Source organism: Pan paniscus, chromosome 6, assembly GCF_029289425.2.
Source record: "Pan paniscus chromosome 6, NHGRI_mPanPan1-v2.0_pri, whole genome shotgun sequence".
NCBI lineage: Eukaryota > Metazoa > Chordata > Mammalia > Primates > Hominidae > Pan > Pan paniscus.
The window spans coordinates 22,685,672-22,701,163 of record NC_073255.2 but is presented as its reverse complement, the minus strand read 5'-3'; the positions used below and the strand labels follow the sequence as shown (position 1 = coordinate 22,701,163).

General features: G+C 35.8%; 1 protein-coding gene across 5 annotated transcripts in view; it reads left to right on the top strand.

The window, feature by feature from the left end:
* The window catches only part of SNX13 (sorting nexin 13), a 157,879-nt gene that overhangs the window by 79,344 nt on the left and 63,043 nt on the right, over positions 1–15,492 (top strand). For all 5 annotated transcript variants that reach the window (XM_003825023.6, XM_008978706.5, XM_055115731.2 and 2 more), the window contains one exon: positions 574–657. In XM_003825023.6, coding sequence (XP_003825071.2) covers positions 574–657 — 84 coding nt within the window. The remainder of the gene's footprint in view (positions 1–573; positions 658–15,492) is intronic.

The following is a 15,492-nucleotide window of genomic DNA, read 5'->3' as shown; positions in this document are numbered from 1 at the left end:
ATGGGAAGGTAGATTTTAGAGAATGTTGAATCGATTAATATATCTATTTTAAAAATGTTTATTAGGAAACTATTCAAACACAGAGAAGCATAGAGAATAATACAGTAGACATTTATGTACCAACCACCTAGATGTAACCAGTGTTGATAATGTACTGTAGTTGCCGTTTCCTCCCTTGGTAGTAGTTCTAAAATCAGTTTGTATCCTTCCCTTTTCTTTTCTGTTTCTATAGTTTTAATAAAGATAAGTGAATCCATAAACACTGTTAGTCTTATATTTTGTCTTTTTAAAATTGACATCAATGCTAACATACTTAGAGGTATCATCTTGCTTTATTTCACTCCACAGTTGTTACTGTGGAGATGTGTCCAAGTTGATATAGGTAACTTAATCTCATTTATCTAAACTGAGGCATAGTAGTTCATCTTTTTATAAGACTGTGTTGCTTATCAAGTTCTAGTTACATGTATATCATACTTTTCTTAAGTAACAGCATTGTGTTAGAATATTTACATTATGCTGTTGATTTCAGAAATAGATTAAATTTGTTTTTGTTTTTTACTTTTTTTTCAGGAAATCCTTGCACGAGGAATTCTTCTTCCATTAATAAATCAACTCAGTGATCCTGATTATATTAATCAGTATGTCATATGGATGGTAGGTGCCTTTTAAAATTACAACTCTGTTTTAGAAATAATTTTTTAAATGTAAAAATATAGTTGGGAGATAGGGTGTTTAAGCAGTAATTTATTAAAGAAATTAAGTAAAAATGTTTCTGAAGTAATCTCTGTGTTTTCAATATTTTTATTTGCTTATATTTTGAATGTGTTGGCCAAATTCTCTTTAAGAATTTTGTTGATTATCTTCCTTGCGGTTATGGTGCTACTACTGTTTCTTTAAAAAAATAGAATATTTTACTACCTGTGTCTATAGATGATGAGTATTTTTAATGGCTACTATTTGATTTTTAAATACAACTTGGGATTTGAACTACTTGACATGTAACTCACATTTTATACTGTATAATGGGGAAAATATGGAGGACAGAATAGTAGAATGAGAACCAGAAGATCTGGATTCTAGATGTTTCTGTAAGTTGCCTAGTGTCTGTAGTAGTTAACTCAATAGTTTTCTTCTGTCAGACATATCAAAGGCTTAGTTATTACTAAGTCCACAAGCCCTATTTTTTTTTCTTTATAATGTATCCTTTTCCTTAATAAACTCATGGTCAAGGAAGAATTGTAAATGGGCCACCTTCTGGGAATACTTTGATACCTACTTCTAGATCTTTGATTTATTTTCTTAAATCTGGGATTTCTACTCTACATTTGTCTTCTTTTAACTGAGTGTAGCTTTCTTAAGAAAGAATTACTTGATTGTTCTTTGATTTCCCTTAGGCATTGTCAGACTTGCCATTGTTTTATTTTTTTTTTACTTTATTTTTATTTATTTATTTTTGAGATGGGATCTCACTCTTTCATCCAGGCTAGAGTGCAGTGACAATCTTGGCTCACTGCAGCCTCCGCCTCCTTGGCTCAAGTGATCCTCCCGCTTCAGCCTCCCAAGTAGCTGGGACACAGGCATGCACCACCACATCCCGCTAATTTTTTGTACTTTTGGTAGAGACATGGTTTTGCTATGTAACCCTGGCCAGTCATGAACTCCTGAGCTCAAGCGATCTGCCTGCCTCAGCCTCCCGAAGTGCTGGGATTACAGGTGTGAGCCATTGTGCCTGGCTGCTGTTGTTTTATTTTTGTTGTTGCAAAGGTTTACCCTTCGACCAGATTGTAGTACCTGCAGACAAAAGTTGTTATTAATTGTTTACTATTGGAGCCTTTCCTGGAGACCATGGAACTTGATTCTTCTTTTCCTCTGTGAACTTTTTTAGACTTTGCATTAGGCACTATAAAAGCTTTGAAAATACACATATCTGCACAATTAAAACTATAAAAAAGTGAGTCTCCTTTGGCTAGGAACTCCTAAGAAGTTATTTTAAAGTGATAATCAAATTTGTGACAATCTATATTTAAAAATTTTAACAAGTTTTTAATTTTTAAAAATTATGGATATGTAAGAGTTGTACATATTTATGGAGTACATGTGATATTTCGATATAAGCATACAATGTATAATGTTCAAATCAGGATAATTGGGGTATCCATCAGATCAGCATTTATCACTTCTTTGTGTTAGGAACATTCCAATTCCACTCCTATGGTTATTTTGAAATATACAATAAATTATTGTTAACTGTAGCCACCCTGTTGTGCTACTGAATGGTAGATCTTACTCTTTCTGTCTGACTGTGTTTTATACCCATTAGCCATTCCTTCTTTATTTCCCCTCTCAGCATCTGGTAAAGAAACATTATTTGACACTGTATCTCCATGAGTTCAGTCTTTGTTTTGTTTTGTTTTTAGTTCCCACATATTTGGCCTGCTGTGCATGGTTAATTTGACTTAACATAATGTCCCTCAGTCAATATTTCATTCTTTTTTTAATGGCTGAATAATACTCTATTTTGTGTATGTACCATGTTTTCTTTATCCATTTCTTTACATTCTTGCAAGCATTTGTTATTGCCTTTCTTTTGGTTAAAAGCCATTTTAACTGGAGTGAAATAGTATCTCATTGTAGTTTGTATTTCTATGATGATAAGTGCTGTTAAGCATTTTTTAATAACCTGTTTTCCATTTATATGTTACCTTTTGAGAAATGTCTATTCAGATCTTTTGCCCATTTTTAATGGGATTCTTTTTTTTTTTCCTATTGAGTTGTTTGAGTTCCTTATATATTCTGGTTATTATTTCTTTGTCAAATGAGTAGCTTGCAAATATTTTCTCCTATTCTGTGGATTGTCTCTTCCCTTTGTTGATCATTCCCTTTGCTGTGCAGAAGCCTTTTAGCTTGATGTGATCTCATTTGTACATTTTTGCTTTGCTTCCCTATGCTTTTGAGGTCTTATGTAAGAAATCTTTGCCCAGACCAATGTCATGGATTGTTTCCCCACTGTTTTCTTCTAGTAGTTTTATAGTTTCACGTCTTAGATTGAAGTCTTTAATCCATTTTAAATTGGTTTTTCTATATGCTGAGAGATAGGGGTCTAGTTTCATTCCTCTGCGTATCGATATCCAGTTGTCTTGGCACCATTTATTAAAGTGACTGTTTTTTTCCCAATGTGTATTTTTGGCACATTTGTAAAAAGTGAATTTACTGTGAATGTGTGGGTTTATTTCTGTGTTCTCTATTCTGTTCCATTGGTTTATGTGTCTGTTTTTATGCCAGTACCCTGCTGTTTTGGTTACTGTAGCTCTGTAGTATAATTTGAAGTCAAGTAATGTGATGTCTTCAGTTTTTTCTTTTCTGCTTAGGATTGCTTTGGCTATTCTGGGTCTTTTGTGGTTCCATATATTAATACATTTTGGGATTATTTTTTCTATTTCTGTGAAAAAAGTTATTGATATTTTGATATGGGTTGCTTTGAATTTGCAGATTGCTTTTCGTGCTATGGACATTTTAGCAATATTGATTCTTCCAATCCATGAACATGGAGCATCTTTTCATTTTTTTTGTGTCTTATTCAATTTCTTTTATCAGTGTTTTACAGTTTTCCTTGTAGACATCTTTTACTTCCTTGGTTAAGTTTATTCTTACATATTTTATTTGTGATTATATGGGATTACTTTTCTTGTTTTCTTTTTCAAATTGTTCACATAGAAACACTATAGATTTTTGTATGTTCGTTTTGTATCTTGAAGCTTTACTAAATTTGTTTATCAGTTTTTTTTGTTGACTTGTGTTTTAGTCATCTCACTAAAGATATGAGTGGATTGTACACCACAGTTGCAGTATTATTCTGTAGTTGTCTGTGTACTTAGTATCAATGAGTTTTATACTTTCAGATGATTTCTTATTGCTCATTAACATGCTTTTCTTTCAGATTGAAAAACTCCCTTTAGGATTTCTAGTAAGACTCATCTGGTATTGGTGAAATCCCTTAGCTTTTGTTTGTCTGGCCAAGACTTTATTTCTCCTTCAGAGTTGACAGATAAATTTGCAGGATATATTTTAGGTTGGAAGACATTTTTTTTTCCTTCAGCACTTTGAATGTATGAATGATCCCACTCCCTCCTGGCCTGTAAGGTTTCTGCTCAGATGTGTGCTGCCAGACGTATCAGAGCTCCTTTGTGTTATTTGCTGCTGCTGCTGCTGCTGCTCCTCCTCCTCCTCCTCCTCTTCCTCTTCCTCCTTCCCTTTCTTCCCTTTCCCCTCCCCCTTCTCCTCCTTCTCCTTCTCCTTCTTTTCCTTCTTTATGCAGCTTTTAGGACTCTTTATTTATCCTTGACCTTTGAGAGTTTGATTTACATGCCTTTGGTCATCTTATTTGGATTGAATTTTATTGGTGTTTTTCGACCTTCTTGTACCTGGATATTCATGTTTTTTTCTGGGTTTTAAAAGTTCTTTGTTATTATTTCTTTGAATAAACTTTTTACCCAGTCTCTCTCTTTACATCTTCTTTAAGGCCAATAAATCGTAGATTAGCCCTTATGACACTGTTTTCTAGATCTTGTGGGTATGCTTCATTTTTTTTCAGATTCTTTTTTTCTCTATGTGTTTTCGTATAGCCTGTCTTAGCTCGGTTCTTCCTTTTGCTGGACCAATTCTGCTGTTAAGATACTCTGATTAATTTTTCAGTTTATCAATTGAATTTTTCAGTTCTAGAGTTTGTTTATTATTTCAGCCTCTGTTAAATTTCTCAATAGAATTCTGAATTCCTTCTCTGTGTTATCTTGAAATTCTTTGAGCTTCCTCAAAACAGCTCTTTTGTATTTCATGTCTGAAAGGTCACATATTTCCTTCACTTCCAGAGTGGTCATTGGTGCCTTATTTAGTTTCTTGAGGTGATGTTTTCCTGGATGTTCTTGGTGCTTGTAGATGTTCATTAATGTCTGGACATTGAAGAGTTAATTATTTATTTTAATCTTCTCAATCTGGGCTTATTTGTACCATCCTTGTTGAGAGGGCTTTTCATGAAGTCAAAAGGGGTTGAATGTTGTAACCTAAGCCTATGGTCACTATGCTATTTCAGCACTAGTGGGATCCCTAAGCCCAGGAATACTGTGACTCTTGGAGACTCCTAAATACACTGCCATGATGCACTTCAGTAAGATAAAGGAGAATTCCCTAGGTTACCAGACAAAGTCTTTCATGCTCTTCCCTCTCTTTCTCTTAATTACAAAGGGTCTCTTTCTGTGTAATGCTGCCTAGAGTTGGGGAAACAGTGACATGGACACTGTCATGGTCACCATGGCTGGCACTGTGCAGAGTTGCACCTCAAACCTTGCAGAGCAGCACAGTACTGGGGCTTGCCTAAGGCCTGTGGCCACTGCTGCCTGGCTGCTGCTGCTATTTATTCATGGCCCAGGACCACTTTAGTCAGCAGATTGTGAATTCTGCTAGGGACTGGGTCTATCTTATCAGGGCAACAGCTTCCCTTCTGGCCAAGGGTGGGTCTAGAAATGCTGTCCAGGAGGAAAGATGTATATTCTTGGGTTTCAGCAATCTGCCTGGTTTTTGGTTTTACTGCGGCTGAGCTGGTACCTAAGTTTTAAGACACAGCCCTCTGTATTCCTCCCTTTCCTTCCTCTGAGTGGAAGGAGTCTTTGCTGGAGTTACACTGCCTGGAAGTGGTGGAGGGATGACACAGACACTCTGCTGGCCACCATAGCTGGTGTTACACTGGGTCATACCTGAAGTCTACTGACCGCTGAGAAGAGTGTATGTAGCACCAGGGCTTGCCTTAGGACTGCAGTGCTTGTGGCCTGACTGCCACTCATATTTATTTAGTGCCCCAGGCCACGTCAGTCAGCCCATAGTGAAGCCACCTGGATTCGAGTTATTCCCCCTGAGCTGCGAATTCTGCTCTGGCTCAGGGCTGGTCTAAATGCTCCTTCCCTGGGTGCTAGTGGAATTCTGTCCTGTGCTGTGACAGAGCAGTTCTCAGTTTCAAAGCAGAGTTCTATACTTACTTCACTCTTCCTCCCACAAGCCCACAGATTCTCTTTCTGTGCTGTGCTGTCCAGGGTTGAGGGGAGGGGTGGTGGAGGCAATGCGAGACTGTCTTTCCTACCCTTGTGAATGCCACTTTCCTTGATATTATGCTCAAACCAGGTACTGTGATCACTCACCTAATTTTATGGTTCCTATGAAGGTGCATGGACGGTTGTTTAATATGGTGTTCCTGTGGGGAGGATGATCGCTGGAGGCTCTACTTGGCCACCTTGCTCGGCCTTCTCGAATAATGTATATTTAAGACCATTCATAGCAGCATTGGTTATAGTAGCAAAAAATGGAAAGCAACTTCAATGTCCCAAATAGGGGATTAGTTAATATATAATAACACATTGATACAATTGAATACTATGTACCCATTTAAAGTGATGATAGTATATCTTTATGAACTTGAAAAATTGTTAATATCTTTTGCATGAAAAAGATAACTAAAATTAGCATATATGTTAGATAAATATCCCATTCTTTAGAAAAATATACTTATTAATGACTGTAATTCTCATAGGATATACACTGAAATGTTAATAGAAAGGTAGTAATTTTTCTTTTTTATGTATTTCATTTCACTTGCAGTGAGTATGGATTATGTAATAAAATAGTATGTTTTTAAGCGGTAGAAACTTACATGCAAAATTTATAAACATTTAAGTTAAAATTCAGGCAGGGTAAATAATAATAAAATTTGTTTAGTAGTACAGAAAATGGATATTGTATACTAAACTTAAATAATCAGGATATAATTATTAACTCTGGTCCAAAAATGGAAGCAAGTTGAACAGAATGTTATGGTTATCTCTCACTCATGGGATTGGGAATTATTTTTATTCCCCTCTGTCTCTATACAGATATTTTTTAGTGTTCAGTTTTCTGTTTCTGAGCATGTATTAACTGCATTAACTGTAATTACGTATATAGTAAAAACATTTTGAAGTGGGCTTAGCCTATATTCTAAAAATATTTCAAACTGTTGGGGGCAGCAAGTAGCTGAATTACTGATGGTTCTGCAGAAACCTCACTTCTTGCCTCCTCAAGAAAGAATTTGACTGAGAGGTGTGAGGCATAAAAAGAGACTGAGGTAAGTTTCAGAGCAGGAGTGGAAGTTTGTTAAAAAGCTTTATAGCAGGAAAGAAAGGAAAGTACACTGGAAGAGACCCAAGTGGGCACTTTGGAGGTCAAGTGCCTTGTTTAACCTTGATCCTACGATTTTATGTACTGGTCCACTTCTGGCATCTTGCATCCCTTTTCTCATGATTCTTCCCTTTGGGTGGGCTGCCGACATGCATGGTGCCCTCCTTACACTTGGGAAGTGAGCACACACAGTGTGTTTAGGAAGTTGTACACATGTCCATCTGAGACTTTCTTCACTTTTCTGGGGGCATTCCACCAGAAGGTCATACTCTGTCATTTTGTCTCTCAATGCACATCCTTGAGCTCACTTGACTATTTCCTGAGATTTTATTGGAAGCTAGTTACCAATTTCAAGTGTTTTTATCTGTTTGGGAAATTGCCACTTCCTGGTGCCTGTGACCAATGATTACTTTAGTGTGACAGCTGTGGACCATCAGGAAATTGCCTCTCCCTGGTGTGGGCTGCGAATTATTTTTGCAGTTATCACACTGTGTGTGTGTGTGTGTGTGTGTGTGTGTGTGTGAGTGAGATAACTGTATGTGTGATAACTGTATGTGTGATAACTGCCAAACCCATCACCTGATGGCTGCCTGACATTTCTGGCAGGGGCGGGGTGAAAGGGGTGCTCTCCTGCTGAACAAGAATGCAGTCCCTATTGTACTGTGCAACGAAATATCAGGAATAAAAATATCTGTGCATGGTGGTGCATACTTGTGGTCCTAGCTACTCCAGAGGCTGAAGTGGGAAGATCATGTGAGCCCAGGAGATCAAAGCTGCAGTGAGCTGTGATTGTGCCATTGTACTCCAGCCTAGGCAACAGAGCAAGACCCCATCACAAAAAAAAGACACAAATAAATGGAAACACATACTGTGTTCATGAAGTGACCTAATATTGTAAAGACAGCCATACTGCCCAGAGCAATTTACCGATTCAGTGCAATTCTTACCAAAATCCCAATGATATTTCTTTGCACCTCACCCTTCCTAATTTCAAAACCTATTACAAAGCTACAGTAATTAACTGTATGGTGCTGGCATAAAGATAGAAATGTAGACTTAGTGGAACAGAATAGAGAACTGAGAAGTAAGTTCTCATGTGCATACTCAAATGATCTGCATAGATTTGTATCAAGGCTACAAAATGGGAAAGAATAATCTCTTCAGCAAATGGTATTGGGAAAACAGGATAGCCACATGCAAAAGGATGAAGTTGGACCCTTAACCTTGCCCTGCATGTAAAAATTAACTCAAAATGGATTAAAGATCTGAAATGACAAAACTCCTAGAAGAATATGTAAGGGAAAAGCTTCTTAGATTTGATTATGATTTATTTGATATGATACCAAAAGCTCAGACAAAAATAACAGCAATAGAGAGTGGGAGTGTATCAGACTAAAAAGCTGCCCAGCAAAGGAACAATCACCAGAGTGAAAAGGTACCCTATACAATGGGAGAAAATATTTGCAAGCCATATATCTGATTAGGAATTAACATCCATCGTATATAAAGAACTCATACTACTCAACAACAGGAAAAAGAAAAGTATTTAAAAATGTGCAAAATAGTGTAATGACATATCTCCACAGAAGTTATACAGATGGCCAACAGTAATATGAAAAGATGTGCAACATCCCTAATCATTATGGAAATGCAAATCACAACCATAATAGTAAATGAATTATCTTACAACCATTTGGTCACTATTGAAAGAAAAAAACCCAAAATATCAGGTATTGGCAAGGATGTGGAAAAATTTAAACTCTTGTGCACTATCGATGGAATGTAAAATGGTGCAGACACTTTGGAAAACAGTTTGGAGGTTCTTCTCAAAATTGTTACCGTATGATCTAAGAATCCCACGTCTAGGTCTCTATCCAAAAGAATTGAAAACAGGATCTTAAAGGGAAATTTGTGTAATCATGATTGTAGTATTCACAGTAGCCAAGAGGTGGAAATAACCTTAAGTGTCTATCAACAGATGAATGCATAAAGAGAATGTGGTATATACATACAGTAAAATATTATTCAGCCTTAACAAAAAAAAGGAAATCCTGTATATCCTACAGCATGATGAACCTTGAGAATACTGTGCTAAGTGAAATAAGCTTATCACAGAAAGACAAATACTGCATGATCCCTCTTTGAGTAGTCAAACTCTTAGTAAAATGTTGGTTGCTGGGATCTGGGAGGAGAGAACAAACAGGATTTGTTGTTCAGTGGACCTAGAGTTTCAGTTTTCAACATAAAAGATCAGAGAACTGTTTATACCACTGTTAACTTAAAATGTTTAAGGTGATAAATCTTATCTTTTCTGTTTTTGACCACAGTAGAAAAAAGAATGAAATGAACAAATTGTCTTTCAGAGTTGTATTATAATTTTGCCTTTCCAGTAGCAGTATTTTATAGTTCTGGTCTTTCCACATTCTGATTAACATTTAGCATTGTCAGTCTTAAATTTTAACTTCTCTAGTATGTGTGAATTGGTATTTTGTTGTAGTTACTTGCAGTTTGTTTATTACTAATGATACCGAGCGTCTTTTCCTGTGATTATTGGCCTGTTTTGTATCTTTTTTCAAGTGCTCATTTTCTCCCCGTTTATCTTTTTTAAATTAATAATGTAAGAATGCTTCGTATATTCTACATAGAAGTTCTTTATCAGATATATGTATTGCAGATATTATTCCCTAGGTTATGACTTGGTATTTTTTCTCGTTCAGTGATGTCTTTTGATGACAATTTTAAAGTTTTGATGAAACATAATTTCCCAATTTGGGTTCCACAGCTAGTATTTTTTTGGTCTTCTCTAGGAAATCCTTGTTTGTTTGAAGATTACCAAGTTATTTGCTTATGCTAAGTTTTATAATTTTTACTTTTATGTTTTGTTCTATGATTTATCTCACATTTTTTATGTGTGTGGAATATGACAGTTTAGATTGATTTTTAAAATACAGACATCTAGATATTCTAGCACCATTTGTTGAAAAGACTTTTTCATAAAAGTAATTTCCTTGGCACCTTACTAAAATATCAGTTTGCTCTAATATGTTTGGTTCTGATTCTGGACTCTTCTGTTGCTCTCTTTGTGTACCCATATGCAAATATCATACTTTCTGATTACTTTAGCTTTATCGTAATATTGAAATGGGACAGTATGAGTCTCTTACACTTGTTCTTTTTCTCTAGGATTGTTTTGACTATTTTTCACATAAAATTTATCAAACTTTTAGTTTTTATTAAAAACCTATTAGAATTTTAACTGTGATTACATTGAATCTATAGATGAATTTAGGAAGAATGGATATTTTAACATTTTGTCTTCTTATCTAGGAACATGGCATCTCTCCATTTATTGAAGCCTCTGTAGTTTCTCTCAGCATTGTTTTGTAATTTTTAGTGTTTATGTATCTTTCACATTTTTAAAATAAATTTTTATAATTATATTTTTGATGCTGTTATAGATGTGATTTGTTTCTTGATTTATTTTTCAGATTGTTGACTAATGACAAATGGAAATGATACTCAGTATTATATGTTGATTTTGTATTCTGCAACATTTTTTGGAATCTTTAGGTTTTTCTAAATGGTGTTCATGTGGTCTGCAAACAAGGACAAATTGACTTTTTCCTTTCCAATTAGGATACTCTTTATTTCTCTCTTGCCTAATTACTCTGGGTAGGACTTCTAGTACTAGGCTGAATAAAATTTGTAGGAGTAGGCATCCTTTTTCTCCTGGTTCTTAAAGGAAAAGCTTTTAGCTTTTCTCCACTCAATATGATGTTAACTGTGTGTTTGTCATATATGGTGTTTAATTGTGTTGAGGTATTTTCCTTCTATACCTTAATATTTTGAGAGATTTTATTTTGAAGGCATGTTGAATTTTATTGAATGCCTTTTCAACATCTATTGAAATGATAATGTTTTTTGTGCTTCATTCTGTTAACATCATGTATTATGCTTATCGATTTTCATATCTTGAACCATTCTTGCATTTCTGTGATGAATCCCACTTAATCATGGTGAATAATTTTTTTAATGTGTTGTTGAATTAAGTTTATTAGTATTTTTTTTTTTAGACAGAATCTTGCTCTGTAGTTCAGTGGCGCTGTCTCAGCTCACTGTAACCTCCACCTCCCAGGTTCAAGCAATTCTCCCTGCCTCAGACTCCCGAGTAACTGGGATTACAGATGCCTGCCAGCATGCCCTACTAATTTTTGTATATTTAATAGAGATGAGGTTTCACCATGTTGGCCAGGCTGGTCTTGAACTCCTGACCTCTGGTGATCCGCCACCTCGGCCTCCCAAAGTGCTGGGATTATAGGTGTGAGCCACCGCACCTGGCCAGTTTACTAGTATTTTGTTGAGGATCTTGACATCTGTGTTCATCAGGGATGAGCTTGTAGTTTTCTTTTTTTGTTGTGTCCTTGTCTGGTGTTGGTGTTAGAGTAATGCTGGGCTTGTAGATTGAGTTTCAAAGTATTCCTTCCTCTTTAATTTTTGGAAACATTGAATAGAATCAATATTAGTTCCTTTAAAAATATTTGGTAGAATTTAGCAGCACTGAAGCCATCAGGTCTTGGGCTTTTCTTGGATGGGATACTTTTACTACTGCCTCAGTCTTATTACTCATTACTGGACTGTTCAGATTTTCTATTTCTTTATGGTTTATTGCTGCTAATTTTATGTGTGAGGAATTTATTCAGTTCTTCTAGGTTTTCCAGTTTGTTGGAGCATAATTATTTATAATGGTCTCTGATGATTCTTTATATTTCAGTTGTATCAGTTGTAGTATATCCATTTTCATCTCTGATTGTATTTTTTTGGTGCGTCTTTTTTTCTTAGTCTAGCGTAAACATTTATTGCTTTTGTTTCTCCCTTTAAAAGATCACTTTTCAACTCAATCTTTTGTATTGTTTTCTTAGTCTCAATTTCATTTATTTTTGTTATAAATCTTAATTTGGGGTTTGGTTTGTTATTGCTTTTCTAGTTCCTTGAGGTGAATTTTCTTTTTCTTTTTCTTTTCTTTTCTTTCTTTCTTTCTTTTTTTTTTTTTAAGAGAGTCTCACTCTGTCAGCTAGGCTGGAGTGTGGTGGCATGATCACAGCTCATTGCAACCTCAACCAGGCTCATGTGATCCTCCCAACTCAGTTTCACGTGTAGCTGGGACTACAGGGATATGCCACCATACCCGGCTAATTTTTTTATTGTTTTGTAGAGACAGGGTCTTACTATGTTGCCCAGCTGGTCTTAAACTTCTGGCTCAAGTACTCCTCCCACCTCAACCTCCCAAAGTGCTGGGATTACAAGTGTGAGCCATATACCTGGCCTACATTCAGCTGCTCTATGTCTTTTAATTGGAGAATTTAGTCCACTTACATTTAGTGTTACTACTAATAGGTAAGGAGGTAACTATTTTCTAGTTGTTTTGTAACTTCTTGGTTCCTTCTTACTGTCTTCTTTTGTGGTTAAGTGATTTTTCTCTGGTAGTATAATTTCTTGCTTTTTAGTTTAACTATTACAGGTTTTTGGATTGTCATTACCATGAGGCTTACAAAAGATACCTTAAATTTATAACAAGTTATTTTGAACTGATGACAAATTAACTTTGATTGCAAAGAAAGAAACAAAGAAAATTGTAAAGAACTTTAAACTTTAATCCTCCCACATTTTGACTTTTATTTTCAGTTTACATTGTTGATATTGTTCAGGGTCCACTTCTAATTCTACTTCTCTTGCCATTTCTACCACATCTGTGGTGACTTCCTTCACTGAAGTCTTGAACCCCTTAAAGTCATCTATGAAGATTGGAATCAACTGCCAATCTTCTGTGAATGTTGATATTTGACCTCATCCCATGAATCATGAATATTCATAATGGCATCTAGAATAATGAGTCATTTCTAGAAGGTTATCAGTTTACTTTGTTCAGATCCATCAGAGGAATCACTATCTAGAGCAAATATCCATAGCCTTACAAAAAATGCATTTCCTAAATAGTAAGACTTGAGAGGTGAAATTACTCCTTGATCCTTGGGCTGCAGAATGGATATTGTTTTAGTAGGCATGAAAACAACATTGATATCCTTCATCAGAGCTCTGGGGCGACCAGGTGTGTTGTCAGTGAGCAATAATATTTTGAAAGGAATCTCTTTGTAAGTGGTACATCTCAACAGTGTGCTTAAAATATTTAGTAAACCGTATTGTAAACAGACATGCTATTATTCAGGCTTTCTTGTTCCATTTCTGGAGCACAGGTAGAGTAGATTTAGCATAATTCCTAAGGGCCCTAGAATTTTTGGAATGGTAAATGAGCATTGGCTTCAACTTAGAGTCACTACTAGCCTCTAACAAGATACTCATTCTGTCTTTTGAGGCTTTGTAGCCAGACACTGGCTTTTACTGTCTAATTGTGAAAGTAGTAGATGGCATCTTTTCTCCATATAAGGCTGTTTTGTCTACAGTGAAAAATCTGTTTAGTGTAGCCACCATTATCAGTGATCTAGAGTAAATCTGGATGACTTGCCGTGTAGCTTCTACATCAGGACTTGCTGCTTCACCTTGTACTTCTGTGTTATGGAGACAGCTTCTTTCCTCAAACCTCCAATGTCTGCTAGCTTCAAACTCTTCTTCTGCAGTTTCCTTACCTCTATCAGCCTTTATAGAATTGAAGCTAGTCCGGGCCTTGCTCTGAAATAGGCTTTGGACAAAGGGAATGTTGTGTCTGGTGTGATTTTCTATCCTTTACCACTAATACTTTCTCCGTATCACCATAAGTGTTCTTCACATTTATCATTCATCTGTTCTGGAGCAGCACTTTTAATTTCCCTGAAGAACCTTTTTTTTTATTTTTTGCATTCTCATATTGGATAATTGTTCAGTGCAAGAGACCAAGCTTTAAGTCTCTCTTGGCTTTTGATACATTTTCCTGGCTAAGCTTAGTCATTTTTAGCTTTTGATTGAAAATGAAATATATGTGGCTCTTCCTTTTGCTTGAACGCTTAAGAGTTCATTGTAGGGTTACTAATTGGTCTAACTTCAATGTTGTTATGTGTGAGTTAATAGAGAGGCCCTACTAGAGGGAGAGAGACGGAGGAATGGTCAGTTGTGGAGCTGTCAGAATATACAAAACAATTTATCAATTAATTTTGTCATCTTAAATGAGGATTGTTTTGTAGTGCACCAAAACAATAATATCAAAGATCACTGATCACCATAGTAGATATAGTAATAATGAAAAAGTCTGAAATATTCTGAAAATTATTAAAATGTGACTATGCACATGACATGGGCACATGTTGTTGGAAAAATTATGCTGGTAAGAGTTTCTGGACACAGCGTTGCTAGAAAACTTCAGTTTGTTAAAAAAAACACAGTGTGATGTGTCATAGTCAAGCACAGTGGAATTGAAACAAGGTATTCCTGTATTCTGTTTTATTGTTTTAATGACTTTCTAGCTATTCCTTGTTCCTATAACCATTATTATTTTGGTGGTTGCTCTAGGAATTAGTGTCCTCTTTAAGTTGTCATCATATGCCTAGAGGGCAGTACTTTATCACCTCATATAAAATATGAAGAACCTTGCTATAGCATAATTTTAATTAGCACCCATCCTTTGTTCTTTTTCATTATATATTTTACATCTGCATGCATAATTTACTCCACAGTGCTATGCTAATTGTTGCGTTAAACACCCTTTCTTAAATAAAGAACAGAAAAAAAATCTTTTACACTCATACATTTACTTAGTGTTTTCAGTACCCTTCATTCTTTTTTGTAGGTACAAATTTCAGTTTTGTTGTCATTTTTCTTCATTTTGAAGAACTTTCTTTAGGATTCTGTGTATTGCCAATTTTCTTTTCTTTTTTCTTTTGTTTTTCTTTTTTTCTTTTTTTTGGAGATGGATTCTCGCTCTGTCGCGCAGGCTGGAGTGCAGTGGCACGATTTTGGCTCACTCTAACCTCCGCCTCCTGGGTTCAAGCAATTCTCTGCCTCAGCCTCCCAAGGAGCTGGGATTATAGGTGCCCGCCAGCATGCCTGGCTAATTTTTGTATTTTTAGTAGAGATGGGGTTTCACCATTTTGGCCAGGCTGGTCCTGAACTCCTGATCTCGTGATCCACCCGCCTCAGCCTCCCAAAGTGTTGGGATTACAGGCGTGAGCCACTGTGCCTGGCCTATTGCCAATTTTCTTGTGACAAATTATCTGAGCTTTTTATTCTCTGAAAATATTTTCATTTACTGCCAAGTTTGAAGGATATTTCATTGATGTAGAATTGCTGTATTTTTTTCTTTTAGTA